Below are 15089 nucleotides of genomic sequence, written 5' to 3' on the forward strand. Positions count from 1 at the left end.
GCACTTAATTTGAGATTAAATACTTCATGCATGGCATTTCTAATTCAGAAGGAAAATCACTGCCATTTTTTTCTTAAAGTAAATCTAAGATCTTTATAACAGATAAAACTGGAAATGGTGTTAAAAGCCTGTAATGTCAATAAAAACAAGCCTTTTCAAACTAGAAAGCCCAACACTCAGGCTACAAAAATAACTAGAGTTTCACACATTTCTTAACAGTCTTGGATCTAGAGCTTCTAGGCCTGTGGATTTAGAAGGAGCAATTTTCTCAAATACTAACCTGAAAATACTCATGGATGCATAAGCAGCTACTTCAACATAAGCTTCATCTATAAAAACAGTTTTGAAACAGGAGTAAGGATAGCGGCAGGTAAGAATCTCCTCATAAAATTCAAACACCTCATGAAGGTATGACGTGGTATGTTTGAGCAGTGGGAGAAGTTGTGGTAAGCAAAAGTGAGTCACCTACAAACAAAGGAAAAGTAATTTTTATTATTTTAAAAATTTTATTATTTTTTTTATTAAAAAACAAGACCTACAAATATATTTAAATATATAAATATCAAGTATATTATATATCTCAGGGAAGAAACCCAATTTCAACTAAATCTGCCCCATAAACTAAGACATAAAAGGAATTGCTGCTTATTTAAAGGCATTTGTTTTTGGAGATAAATTTAAATACAGGCATTAGTAGACAAGCTTTATCATATACTGATGAAGATTGATCTAGAAATACCCATTATTGGACTAATATATACTGACTGCAACATGAAACACCAGTAATTCTTTAGAAAAAAAAGGAAACTTCTATGATGAAGATTATTACCTCATGCATGTATGGATCAACAAGAATTTCAAAAGGTCCAATTGCCAAGGAGATGTTAGAAGCTGCAGTTGGAATAGTCAACATGTAATGAAAAGTCTTCTTTCTCATATCATGGGTGTAAACAGTTTCCACCAAATCTCCATTTGAAACAGCAACCATTGCAGCATCTACAGTATACTCAAGTTTCCAGGTACACAACTCAGAATATGAATCCACACAAGGAAACCAAAATCTAGAAAAGTTAGGATTAGGGGGAAAATAGTTAACAATTATACTTAATAATTATACTCCTTTTCACAGGTGATTTTTCTTTCAAGTTTCAAACTATATCCCTAAATACTTTAATAATATGTGAATGTTGATATACTGACTTCTACAATACATTAACTTTATAATGCTTTACAAGCTTTTTTTGTCTTTACCTCCTGCTAAGCTATAAAAACTAGACATTCTAATTACTAGTCATTAGATGCTACTTCACATTGGTAAGCTCAAGCACAAATTAAGTTTTACAATTTTTTAAACTTGAAATAATTCAAATAAATGATTTGTATTTCCTACCCTTTGAGACTAAATAAGAAATACAAATCTAACATTCAGTTAGATCTAACAGACAGTTTTCTTACCTTGTAGAATTTTGATAACCACATGAAAAGACATGAGCCCCTCTTTCTGCCATGTTGCCCTCCATGTTGGGTACCACAAAATGAAGGCCTCCTTTTGGCTGGTCCAGAGAAAAGTTTATATGCACCTTCAGGACTTTTAACTCTGCCACACAAAGACCGAAACTGGAGTAAATATATACAACTTACATGAAAGTTATTGTAGAATAGTAACTCAGTTCTGGACTCTAGGTCTTTGAACACTATGTGGTAACTTCAGTCTCATGGACTTCCCAGTCCATTTACAAAGTACATCTCAAAGCTTACAAAACTGAGGCCTCCCTAAGCACAACTTACAGGAGATGAATTTACAAGAACCTTTATTAATTAATAAAAACTGCAATTGGAGTCACATTTCATCTTCTAATTCCCCAACAGTAAAACATATTTATATAGACTGTATCCTAAACATGATCTCCTTAGCACCTTGCTGAAAAAATTTTCTCCAAAAACTCTATGAAGCAGGCACATTCTTAAAAGACATATTATTGATATTTGCAGTTGCTTAAAATCTCTTACTATAGTTAATACTTTTCCTGTCACTTAAGTGTCTTCACTTTGGTTATGTTTCACAGAAATCTCACCTATGAATAGATTGGCAAGAAAATAAATTCAAGCATGTGCTGATATTTAATCCTCAAGTCTCACCACATTTTTGCATTCAAACGTTGAAAAGTGAAATTATACATGTTAGGGTATTTTCCCTTCTAGACTTGCATGTAAGGCAACAGGAACTTACACAAAAATTAAAATAAACAAAAGTGTCTTTCCCATTAAGGTGCATCTGTCAATATTGCATGAGTCAGCCTCATGATACAGTTGTTATTATTCTCTCAGAGGTCTCATAAATCCATGGGAAAAACCAATACAACCATGCAAGATATAATAAAAGAAACTAGTAAGATCTCTGTAAGAAAATAATCAACACTGGAGACTAACTTATTAAAACAGTTACTTATTCCAGGATGCCAGCTTATAAAGGAGTCTACTTTCACTACCAAATCAATTTTAAAATGACCATTCCTCAAAGTGAGGAATAAAATTAGTAGAGCTTTGTAAAAAGATGTAAATAACTATATCCTTGTAAATTATTTTTTGTTGGATCATATATATATTGTAAGCAGCTTCAAAATTACAATTTATCCCCAATATACTTTTTTATTCCCACTTCCCCAAGTAATCTCCTGGGGTCATGACCACCCAAGAGTATGTTTGTATATAGTGTCAAGAAGCCTTGCAACACTCCTCCCTATTACCAAAAAGTGCAAGAATTTTTCAGAATTCAAGTGAAGAGGAAAAAGGAAACGGTAATCATAAATTCATAACATAATGTAACACTACTTCTATTTCTTCAAAGCTACTATCTTCCTAAACAAACTGATAGCTGACAACTGTGACATCTTAAATGAATTCTTCAGTATGGTCTCTTTACCATCAACATGTTTCCACAGCTCCGAGGGAACCTTAATGCAGAGCTCTCCGTTTCCAGCATCTGGGTCCACAGCACTGACAGCGGCAGCATAGGCATTGGAGAAATAGTTGAGATTCCTCCTGTCAGAAATAGCCAGTTAATTCTTAAAGAACAGTTGTGCTGAACCACAAAAAACAGCTTTGGAGTTAAGACAATTTCTAAATTGAATTTCAAGGTGCATGGACAACCAAGTCCAAGTTTTGTTTTGTTTTTAAAGGAGTGGAAGAGAAAAGCAGTAAAGATTAGATTTCAACAGCCAGAACTTAAAACATGGCTCTTGCAGAAGTGATCTATGATCAAAAAGACTTAAACAGTAATAACTCCCAATAAATTGAGAAATGCTCAGTGTTCTTTTCTTGCCAGTAAGAGTAATAACTACATTTATTGGAATAGAAATTAAAAATTCTGGGTTTTATTTTGGATGAAGTTTGTATCTTTATTCTAAAGTTCTATTTTGAAGACCTGCTTCCTCATATATTGCAGTTTTACTCTTATTTTGCTTTTCTAAATGTAAAATTTTAGCTTGGCAATGGAATCTTTCCCCTTTAGCTTGATGGATAGAAATAGGGATTTTTCAATGCATTTGTATATAACACATAAAATAGTATATGTTAAGAGTTTTGGGCTTAATACACAAACACAGAAACATGTGCTATACTTTTTAGTTTCTACTTATATTTGAAACATTCTTCTTTTTTAAAGCCTACCGTTATTTATTTAAGATGCAAACACAGTTTTTGTAACCATGTTTGAGCAACTATGTATCAGTGTGGATTCCTTTGAACCCCCCGGGGAAATCCCCGGGGCCTCACCCTGGAAGAATACACCTTAGAGTCCCCACCTAGGCTGAAAGAGAAAACTTCCCCGCAGAGCCTCACAGCACTGATCTACCCCAATTTTCATTCCCCATACCTTCCTAATTATTTTGATTTCTCCTTTCCCTGTTTCCTTATTGGTTGTGGTATCCCTAGTGGCCAGCCCTGTCTTCCTGTAGGGCAATATCCTTTGTCCTACCCTTTGTACCACCCCTGTGCCCTCAGACCATTGGCCACTGATCCCTACTTACCGCCTTGCGCACAGCACGTGGCTTGGTCTTTTTTCCCTGATTTCCCCTCTGGTGTGCTGGAATAAAACTTGTCTGTAATTTAGGATACAAAAGGCCCTTCTGCCTCTGTTCACTGAGCTAGCTGTGGTGAGTGTGGTGTGTGGACTTGACTGCTTTGCCTGAATGCTTACCCAAGCTGCTTTTCCACAGGAGATGCTTACTGGGAAATAGGTAGCAGCATCCACCATCTAAACCCCACACTGCTACATATCAGCTTGCTCATTAACTGCTCACTTCAATACAAAGTCAGATCATTACTTCAGTTATGACTTAGATTAATTGCTTTCCACTGAAATGAGCAGGAACAAGCATATGTCTTCTGTTAAAGAACTTATGAGCAGGACGTTACCTTCTTACTTAATGTGATTATATTTACTGGAGTACGACCAGTCAAGTTCAAAAATAACCCAGAATTTACAGCTTTATGCAATAGTTTTTACACTTTTTTCAAAATGGATTTCTAAACATGTTTAAGCATGGGAGCAAAATCTTTCTTAATTCTAATTCTCCAGTACAAGCAGTTTTTCAAAAGCTTGCACAACTGAAGAGAAAGTGTTTGACTAACTTATCACCTTCTCCACAGAATTTAGGTACTGCTGATGAATCCAAGCACAAGCAGGACACAATCAAGCATAAAGCAGTCATGGAATCACAGAGCCACAGAACACTCTGGGTTGGAAGGGACCTCCCAAGGTATCTAGTCCAACTTTCCTAGGGGAGGACAGGGACATCTTGCACTAGATGAGGTAGCTCAGAGTCCTGTCCAACCAGACCTTCAATGTTTCCAGGGATGGGGCATGTACCACCTCCCTGGGAAACCAGTCCCAGGGTTTCACTGCCCTGACAGTAAGAGAGTTCTTTCTTGTACCTGGTCTAAACCTGCCTTCTTTTAGTTTAAAACCATTACCCTTTGTCCTACTGTAACAAGCCCTACTAAAAAGTCTGCCCCATCCTTCTTATAAAGTCCCCTCTAAGTATTGAAAGGTTGCAGTAAGATCTCCATGGAACCATTATCTTCTCCAGGCTGAACAACCCCAACTCTCTCAACCTTTCCCCATAGACAGGTGTTCCATCCCTCTTACCATCCTGGTGGCCTCCTCTGGATCTGCTCCAACAGCTCCATGATCTTCTGTGCTGAGGGCCTCAGAGCTGGGAGCTGCACTGGTCTCACCAGAGTGGAGCAGAGGGGCAGAATCCCCTCCCTTGCCCAGCTGGTGATGTAGCCCAGGACACTGCTGGCTTTTTGGGGTGCAAATGCACACTGCCAGCTCATGATGAGCCTCTCATCCACCAGCACCCTGAAGTCTTTCTCTGCAGGGCTGCCTGCAATCCCTTCATTCCCCAGCCTGTACTGATACAGGGGGTTGTCCTGACCCAGGTGCAGGATTACTGCACCACAATGGAGTGAATTAACTTTTGGCTGGGGACTCCATCTTCCATGGAATCTGAAGTCTACACAAAGCAGACATGATCTCATTTCAGGATTTTGCTCTCATCTAATCATTCTCTAGTCACCATCCCCGGAGAAAACAATCCAAATTACAGTACCTTACTTGGAAGAACAAAGTGTAATTAACCTTGCCACCTGCAGCATTCTGTAAGTCTAGGTATGTCAAACACCCTGCTTAATATTCCAAGTCCTCCACAACTATAAAAAATTTTGCTAAAACACTGAAATATATTTGAGAACATATTTTCATGTAGTTCTCCATCTTTGGCAATAACACAAATTCCCTGGCACCACTACCAAGGCTGAGAATGCCAGGAGCAGTAAACTTTTCTACTTTGCTTGAAAGCTTCTGAGTAGTAAATGGGACCATTTCAGCAGAGAAACTCACAAACCCTGAGTTTAAACATATTTCTTTTCCTTTTTCACCCTTAACTGTACCTAAAGGTAGGATGGAATGCCAACAAGTTTTAAAAGGAAAAGGTTGAGTTTGTACCCTGGAATACAGTATAACTTCAGGTATGGCTCCAGAACAATTCCAACCCACTTAAACTCCAGCTGATGTGCTGTCTCCTAGTCTCACTCACGCACCACTGCTAGCTCACCCACTAAGGAGATTACTGTTCATCTGAACCTGTAGGGACACAGCTGAAAGTGTCAAATGGGAAAGTAAGTCCTTTTTTTATTAATCAGGCAGCTTTTAGTTGGTTTACTTCCTTGATCTGTCATATTGAGGGGTCAAAGAACCTCCCTAAGCAAAGTTGCTTTAAGCTGTCCTTCAAATGGCACCCTAGAAAGGCAAACAAATACCAGTGGGAAAACTCAGTTTAAAAAGAGTCTGCATAACAAAGAACTATTAGTAATAAATAAAAAAAAAAGCTAGCAAAAGAAAATCACAGTAACATTCTGTTAGACTGCTTTTAACTTTACTCCAAACTGATTTGGAAAATTGACTATTATTGACAGGGATCCCTTTCCTACACAGTGAGATTTTGTTCAAACTTTGAGGCTTGTGATGAGCTTGTGGCTACACTTTAAACGTCACTGGGTTCACAGACAGGAAAAGGTTATGATTTTACAGCAAAGTAGGGAGACTCCAGAGCTTAACATTTTATGAAAAACACATCTATTCCTTATATTTCTATTTTTATGAAGTGTTCCAGTTCAAATGGGTGATTCATTGTAAAAGGAACCCATAAAAGGCGTAGTACACAGATTAATCTTTTCATAGATTGAACTATTCTCAATAAACTGCATATGGCCATTTTCAGAAAAGCAGAGCACGTGCCAGAAGTTACAGTCCAAGGAACAATGATAAATTTTCCTAATGCTAAGTGCAGATTGACAATGAGAAACAAATATGTATCCATGGTCTTTTCTCAGCAGAGATACATTCTGCTATCAGCATTCACCCCAAACACTGTTAATTACAGCCCAAGTACATGCAGCTTGAGTGACTGCAAAGAAGCAATACTACAGAGATTTATTTTTTAATATTACTAATTGATTTCAAACTTTCCATAGCATTTCACATTAGCAGCTGCACCAGTGCTACAAATGTATGTGCCAAACATATAGTCTATAAACCACTGTTTTCCTACAGTACTTAACATCAACTTGGCACAGTAAGTTATTTGCTCTGCCTGTAATTCATTACTCTTCATAACCAGTAATTCAATTACCATTTTACTTTGCTTTCCATATAGAATAAGCACTTGATATTGGAGTACATACATGATATACCATTTAATACATTCAAATATAGGTGATTTATTAATAGGGTAATGATTTGAACCTTTGTCAAGCTGAAAAACCAAAATTTTCATTCCTGGTCAAATTTAAGGGCTTTGTCATATCTTTTCAAAAGTACTCTGCACCTTTGTGTTGTGGTCTAGGAATTCTCCTATTTAGTGTTTCCACTGAAACTACTTCAAACCACATGCCACTCTGTCTCTCCACCCTGCCCCTGCGGTGGGCTGCAGAGGAGAACTGGGGCCACAAAAGGTAAAGATTATGGACTGACATAAGAACAATTCACCAGACAGCAATGAAACAAGACAACAAACAGTAACAGCAACAATACCAATGACAACGTGTATGAGAAAAGAGGTGAATGATTCATGTGGTATTGCTCACCCCAGATAACTCATGAAAATACCTGACCCCTCTGTCATGCTATGGGATCTGGAAGCAAGCCTTTTTCCCATCCCTGGAAAATGAGTCAAGAATAGAATAGAATAATCTCCAGGTCTTAGCCTTTCCCTGCTCTTGACTACTGCAAAAATGAACCCCGTCCTGGCCAGGACATTTTGTTTATTTCTAACAATGTCTGTAATGAAATTTCAATTAGACAAGCATTGTATCAGTGTAAATAAAGGCTATTTATTGCAGCAAGGCAACACATGCTCAGTCCACCAGAATTTTTCCTATTTTGTACTAAGTCTAAAGGCTTGATCTTTGACTTCCCAGAACAAAAAATACTGCAAGATAGACATGCCCTGAAGGCTACCACATTGCTCTCTCTCACAGCTTACTGCTGCTTGTAACTAAAGCAACAGTGAAGTCAGAGGATATCAGAACATCTCCATATTTGTAATATTTAAATACTACAGGCTTCAAGCTAAAAAAAACCACAAATGAAGCAGCTCTACACAGGAAAGCATTATGTTCCCATTAGCTAGCTACACAAAAACATAGCTTCCTTTACACAATAGTAACAGTAAAATGCAACAGCTTCTCAGCCTGGCATCCTAATTATACCACAAATGTGAAGCACAACAGGATCATCACAAACTTCACTTATCACAGATCAAACCACAGCACCCAAACTTTTGCTGCACCTATTTAACAGTTTACAATCTCAACCATAAGATTAAGAAAAAAAAAATCTTCTTTGCCAGTTTTAAATAAATAGGGCTGAGATACAAGCAGTTGTCTCAGTACTCAGAATATGCACTGAGATCTCTACAGAGAATATAGATGTATAGTCCAGAAAAAGCAAGCTCATTTCTCTTATACTGACAGAATTGAAAAACAACAATTTACAAGAAAAAGAAAGATGAGGAGCATAGACAACTGTAACACCCAAAAACAGCAGCCCCAAAACATGACCCAAAATAGACACTCTCCAACACTATATGCAGTCTCCACAAGGTTTGAAATTCTTCTCAAAAGCACGAGCAAAATGGGATTCTCTGCCACCTTGTGTACACGGAGTAAAGCACTGTGAATTATTTCATATCTTACACCCCTGTTCAGGTGTTTGCTCAGTCAGGAAGGAAGTGACTGCTTTATCTAAGTTCATCCATCTATTGTGATATGAAAATGGCATCAAAGCTGAAAATATATTTAATGTGCTAATTAAATAATCTAACCTTTCCTACAAATTTCATGTATTTTAATTACCTTTTTAGTAAGAGTTATTCTGATATTCAGGGGAACTGAAAAAATACATGACTGAAAAAAAAATGTTTCACCTTCTTCAACACTGAAAATGTGAAATGACAGAGACCACGTGTCAATGATATTTTCCCTCAAAGATGCTAAAACCCAATAGTACTATTGCAACTGAAAACAAGTTGAATATTTCAATTCAGAATACAAAGAGGTGATCTCACAGATCTCACCAAGAAGTAGCAAAGAACATCATAGTGAAGCAGACAGAATTGTGTCACACATAAAGCTGAATTTCTCAACCCTCTTTTAACTGTTTTCTTGCACGCCAAAATTCGTACAACATAACAGTGAACCACTGCTCTTAACCTCCCATCAGCAAACATAACCTTTCAAGTCAGAGATGCTGCAGCAAGTTTTCTAATCTTTACTCCATACAGTTTTCAATTTTAAACAGAATTCTGTTGCTAACAAGAGAGTAAGTCTTCAGATTACTTGAACTTTGATAAAAAGGTAGGAAAGCGTCCATTAAATTAACAACTTTTCTAACTTATGCCCCAGATAAGCTACTTAGAAAAATTTCTTTGCAAAAAAGACTGTAAAGGTTGGAACAGACTGCCCAGGGAAGTGGTGGAGTTACTGAAAGTGTTCAAAAAAATTGTGGACATGGCACCTGAAGACCCAATTTAATGGTCATGGTGGTGCTGGGTTGACTTATGATGGTGACTTGGACTTAAGATGATGACCTTATGGGTCTTATCCAATTTCAATGCTTCTATGATTTTAAGTCTTCTTTTAGTAAACAACATCTAAGAAACTAAAAGCATTATTAAAACAAAAGAAAATGTTTGTATATACAATCTTACAACCTGAACTTATACTTGTTACACACCACAGGGAAAACTAAAGATTGAAAACAAAATATTTATATAGGTTGCCAAGAACCATCTTAATTCCCCATTTACTACTTCAACAGACTACTTAAGAAAACTGTGCAAAAGGTGATGACCTCTGTAAGATCAGAAACAAACCATCATGTCTAATCTGTGTCCTGCTCAAAATAATTGCTGCAGCTAGTTCAGCTGCAAGGGTACAAAGGACATCATCACTAAACTTGCCATAGCAAATGAGAACTTGGAAGAGATGACCAGATGTTACAGTAGTATGATTAGATATGAAGACTGAAGACTACTGTCACAAACCACTGTTTCTAGAAGCAGTTCTTTGTAAAGAAGGGCAGAGAAAACACACTGATGATTTTTTTGAGGTACTAATTCTAGAGTTTTTAGATTTCTAGTAATTCTGCTTGCAATCCTGCCTAAAGAGCAGAGATGCTGTATTTAACTACCCAATTATGACCAGGTTTTTCAAGGGAAAAATACAGCTAACTTCATCCAACATTTTGTAACTCACATTGCCTTTAACTTCTGAGATACAGAAAGAGGCATACTAGGTTTTGGTTATGAATATTTAGTGACCTCTGTCTTTCAAAACTATGAATAACATAGGAGTTAAGAAATAGAGAGATTTTCCATTAAGTTTGAATAGTTGGAACAAAAAAAACCCTCACCTCCACAAAATGACAGAATTCTCTCTCCTAACTCCTTTTTAACATAATGGGAGTGCTCACTCTGATCATTTGAAATGCTGCTCCTTTCTCACATCTTCCAGGAGTTACACAGGATTCCAGTTATTACACAATCACAGAATCGCTGAGGTTGGGAACAATTTCTGAAGGTCCTCTAGTCCAACCCCTCAGCTCCAACAGGGTCACCTACAACCACTTGCTCAGGAGTATGTCCAGATGACTCGAATATTTCCAAGGATAGAGACTCCACAGTCTCTCTGAATAAATTGTCCCAGTGATCAGTCACCCTCACAGTAAAAACTGTTTCTTGATGTTCAGAGGCAACTTCCTATGTCTCAGTTTGTGCCCACTGCTCCTGCCAGTGGACATAAGTTAAAATACATGAAATTCTATCAGAATATGAGAAAATTCTTTTTACTGTGAGGATCATCAACACCGGAGAAGGTTGCCTGGAGAGACTGCAGATATTCCATCCCCAAAGATACTCAAAATCCAAAGGGACACAGCTCTGTGCAACCTACTCTACCCGACCCCATGTGAGGGGACATTCACTAGATGATTTCAGCCAGTCTTTAGCAGCCTAAAGGACTGATTTTTTATCAGCTGCAGTTAAACAACACTTTCACTAGAAGTTTTTTAACAATTCAGCAAATTGTAAATTCAACCAAGCCAGTCAAAAGAAGGTGTGAGAATATGAATGTTCCAGCAAATCAAAAGAGAATACCTAGGGAAAACGTGCCCATGATGCTCTTACCAAAAATGAAATGGCTACAAGATATTTCACTAAAGCCCCTTCCCATCTCAGTTCCCTAGAACACACAGTTTTACTTTCTAGCTCTTCACAATGATCTAGAATCCCTGCAATAAGGATTCTGAATTTTTGACATAATGAGCAATAGTGTCAGCAACAAAAATGTCAAAGCAAAACAGAATTACAGAATTAATACACTCAAGTGGTTCAGCATCAAGACTCAAAGAAAATTCCATAACTCTGATAATGAATTCTGTGTCCTATATAAATGAACACCGTATTTGCAAACTGAATTATTGAAGCTCTTGCATAACTGATGAATAAAGGAATGCAGTGTCTGTCTTGAGCACACAGACCAAATCCAAGGCCTTTTTCCCCATGAAGTACTTTAGAAAATTTTTTGATACTTTCACAAAACAATACAAAGATATAATAACACAAGAAATTCTAAAGAAGACTAGTGTAAGAGTCAAAATTATTACCAAAATACTTCCCAAAAATCAGCCCAGACCAAAAGTTACCATTAGGAAATTACCAGGTAAAACCTGACAGTAAAAGAGAACAGGTTATACTTAAGAGCAACAGAAATCACTACATGTGCAGAGTCTTAAACACACCACTTACTGCTTTGACTCATGGTGACAGACCTCCAGTGTGGGATCGTTATAGATGAAAGCTGCTTCTAAATCATTGACTCTCACTCTGTAAATCCGGCACTGCTTACTGTTCAGCTTGATTCTGTTCAGGTTTGCCACTGTGGGAAATATTGTGAGTTCCACATAACCCTACGAAAACACAAATCAAAATCTTCTGTAAAATCTTTAGCAACTCAAAAACTATAGAGATATAAAAAACTATTACTAATATAATTTTTTTAAAAAATCACTAGTATAAAGACGATATTTTCATGTTTAAAAAGGAAAATTAATTGCCCTTTACATTTTCTTTCATACCATTTAACAGGTGAACTTTTGCAGCTGTAAATGAAACATAATAATAAGACAAAACAAAAAATTCAATGTGACTGACAATCATGCCTGTTTTACTGGAAAAAATCTACCTCTATTGACTAGATTTCAAGTTATTAGCAGCATTATGTTGTATGTTTTGGTACCTGAACTTGAGACAAGAATTCTTAAAACCTAAGCAGAATCTTTTAAAACAGATAAGTAAATTGACAAAGATCCTTGAAGGCTTTAGGCCTGAAATGATGAAAGTCTCTTCAAAGCCCAAGTGAACTCACATACAAGGTAGAAACTCTGTAAGCCTATCCCAAACATCAGCTAACTCTATGTGAGCATGAATTTGGAACTGCAAATTGCTTTCTAATATTTACAGTGCAGCAGCCTTCATTTAGAAATCTTTTTCGAGAAGTGCTCACAATTAGAAGGAATTTTATCTCATGCAATGACAGACTTATGAGAAGCATCAGATTAGAAAGTATAACATATGAAGTAGCTGAACAGCATAATTAGCTTGTGAGAGCAGCTTTTTCCTCCAAAAGCATGAAGAAAACTCAGACACTTAATTTCTACTTCACACTTTATTAAGAAATACTTACTACAACAGACTTTCTCTGAAAATTTATGTTGTTGATACAAACTACCTGATGAGTTGTGCTGAAAGAAAAAAAAATAAAGTAAGGTTTTGCACAAATGCCAGCATTTAAAATAATATTTTAACCCAGTTTAACACAGAGCCACACAGCATATATGTACATAAAGATAAATACTGCAAATAGAATATACTTTTATAAAAATCATTAATGATTTGTTTCAATCTTTGATGTGGTCTAAACCAAATAATGAGTAGAAATTACCCACAATGACAGGAAAATCCCCCAAGAAATCAAACACAGTATCATACCAGGATGAACACTGCTGGTAATACAGGAAGATAACATAATGTTTGAACAACAATTATCTTCATGTAAAAATAAAGAACTACAAATGGCAGTGTCCAGGTCTAACACTGTAGTGATGAGCAGTATCAGTAGTGGCATAAGCCATAACACCTGCAACCAGAGACCTGTGGAAAGTTTACCACCAGGAGAGCTGACACTTACACATAATTTATGTAAGCAGGTATTACACATTAAAAGACACAGTATGTGCTTTTACAATTAGCATGCCCTAAGAATTTGTAATTTAAAATAATGCTAATCCATTAAACAAGATAGGTATTTTATACTAGTCAAATGCATTTGCTTAAATTTTGAATGACATATTAGAACTCCTGGTAAATAAAACTGATTTAAAAGGTAGGAGATAATATAATTCCAACTTTTTAAAAATCCTGTAAGTTATTTCTATGTAATTTTCTGTAGTGGGTGTCATCTTTACAGTAGTGCATTTCATGACTCAAGACAAAACCTTAAAATAATTCAACTTCTATGGCACATTATGCTTTATCTGCACATATCCTGTGGATTAAGAAGTGATATTGCTTCAGGTGAGATAAAAAATTCTTACAAGAGAATTACATCTAAAATTAGATTCAGATCTTACTTACGTTAAGTGTATATGAGAAGACTGATTCTACTCAGAAATACATTCATGTAACAGATTTATAAAGGAATCAAAGACGTATAACAAGCAATCTATTAAAATACACCCTCAACTGCTTTGCAGCTTGGTTACAACCCAAATAGTTAATGTGTGAAAACGACAATTTGCTTAACAAAGTGGCTTGATGCAAAGGCAAACATTTTTTTATACATAAAAAGCCCTTAAGTCAAAAGAGCTTTTTGACACAGCATATGGAACATCGTAGTATGGTGTTTAGGACGGACACTGTGAAGCAATGTCCAAAGTGTGCAGAGCGTAATGTAAATATCTTCGTGAGACTGCATGGTTGACAGACTTGCTGCCCATGAGTAAGCCCATTTACACATTCAAACACACATCTGCAACACACATTTTCTGAATGCAGGCTACACCACAAGCAACAGTTCCTTCTTAAATACATCACTATTAAGCAGCCTTTGGCCTGATTCAGCGTGCACTGGTTTCAAGTATAGCAATTTAAAAAAATGGATACTTATAATTTATAGGGTCTTGGGCTTTCAAATCCTTTGTCTCCTTTCTTCCTATTCATCCTGAACCGTAGCACTAAACACACTCTGCTGACCGTCAGACTGGCATCAACATCATCCTCACTCAGCGCGTCCTTCCATTTTCCCCCGTGTCACGCCGTACTGGATCTCTCATCTCCTCAGCGGATGTGTGACCCCCGCAGTCAGGAATCCTCAGCTGGAGCGAGCGCCATCGCTACAGCACCACCAGCAAGCAGTGTTCGTACAAACCCTCCTGTGGGTGCACACGCAGCCCCTCTGTCTGCTGGGGTTACGGAACCAGTCCAGAGGCGCTTCCTCCCCACGGGAACTACGGAAAGCAACCGGCTCAGCGGGCAGCGCCGGGGGCAGCGACGGAATCAGGAGGACCGCGGCCAGGACGGCCGGGCAGGCACCGGGGTCCGCGCTCCTGGGAGCGCCGGCTGGGGCGGCGCCGTCCGCTGAGAGCCGGGAAAGGCGCACAGGCTCGAGCGGGCCGGGCGGTGGCCGCGGGTCTCCCTCAGCAGCGCGCCCGCCGCGGCCCTTCCGCAGCCGCCGCCATCTTGGCAGTCACCCCCGACCCCGCGGGTGAGAGGTCACGGCCCGATTGACTGAGCTCTATCACTTCAGCGGGAAGGGCTGTTGGAGCTTTGCTTTTTACAGAAAGGCAGATCAGCAGCGCCAGCCGGAGAGAATTAAAAAAAGAAAAAAAAAAAAAAAAAAAGGAAGAATAAAATAACCCTACAGAATAACCTAAAAGCCGAGCGGGGCCCCGCTGTATCCCCGTGCGC

The 15089-nt window shown here is 37.9% G+C and overlaps 1 protein-coding gene across 3 annotated transcripts in view; it reads right to left on the bottom strand.

Moving 5' to 3' along the window:
* The window catches only part of TAF2 (TATA-box binding protein associated factor 2), a 58638-nt gene extending 44222 nt beyond the window's left edge, over nucleotides 1-14416 (bottom strand). For 2 of the 3 annotated variants that reach the window (XM_041407553.1, XM_041407551.1), the window contains exons 1-7: nucleotides 14290-14416; nucleotides 12808-12862; nucleotides 11871-12031; nucleotides 2924-3042; nucleotides 1456-1597; nucleotides 830-1061; nucleotides 281-465 (exon numbers count right to left, since the gene is read on the bottom strand). In XM_041407553.1, coding sequence (XP_041263487.1) covers nucleotides 281-465; nucleotides 830-1061; nucleotides 1456-1597; nucleotides 2924-3042; nucleotides 11871-12031; nucleotides 12808-12862; nucleotides 14290-14342 — 947 coding nt within the window. In that variant the 5' untranslated portion in view covers nucleotides 14343-14416. The remainder of the gene's footprint in view (nucleotides 1-280; nucleotides 466-829; nucleotides 1062-1455; nucleotides 1598-2923; nucleotides 3043-11870; nucleotides 12032-12807; nucleotides 12863-14289) is intronic. The other variant, XM_041407552.1, reaches the window with a different exon arrangement.
* Between the last annotated feature and the right edge of the window lie 673 nt (nucleotides 14417-15089).

The sequence above is a fragment of the Onychostruthus taczanowskii genome, unplaced genomic scaffold, assembly GCF_017590055.1.
Source record: "Onychostruthus taczanowskii isolate IOZ18803 unplaced genomic scaffold, ASM1759005v1 scaffold27, whole genome shotgun sequence".
Lineage (NCBI taxonomy): Eukaryota > Metazoa > Chordata > Aves > Passeriformes > Passeridae > Onychostruthus > Onychostruthus taczanowskii.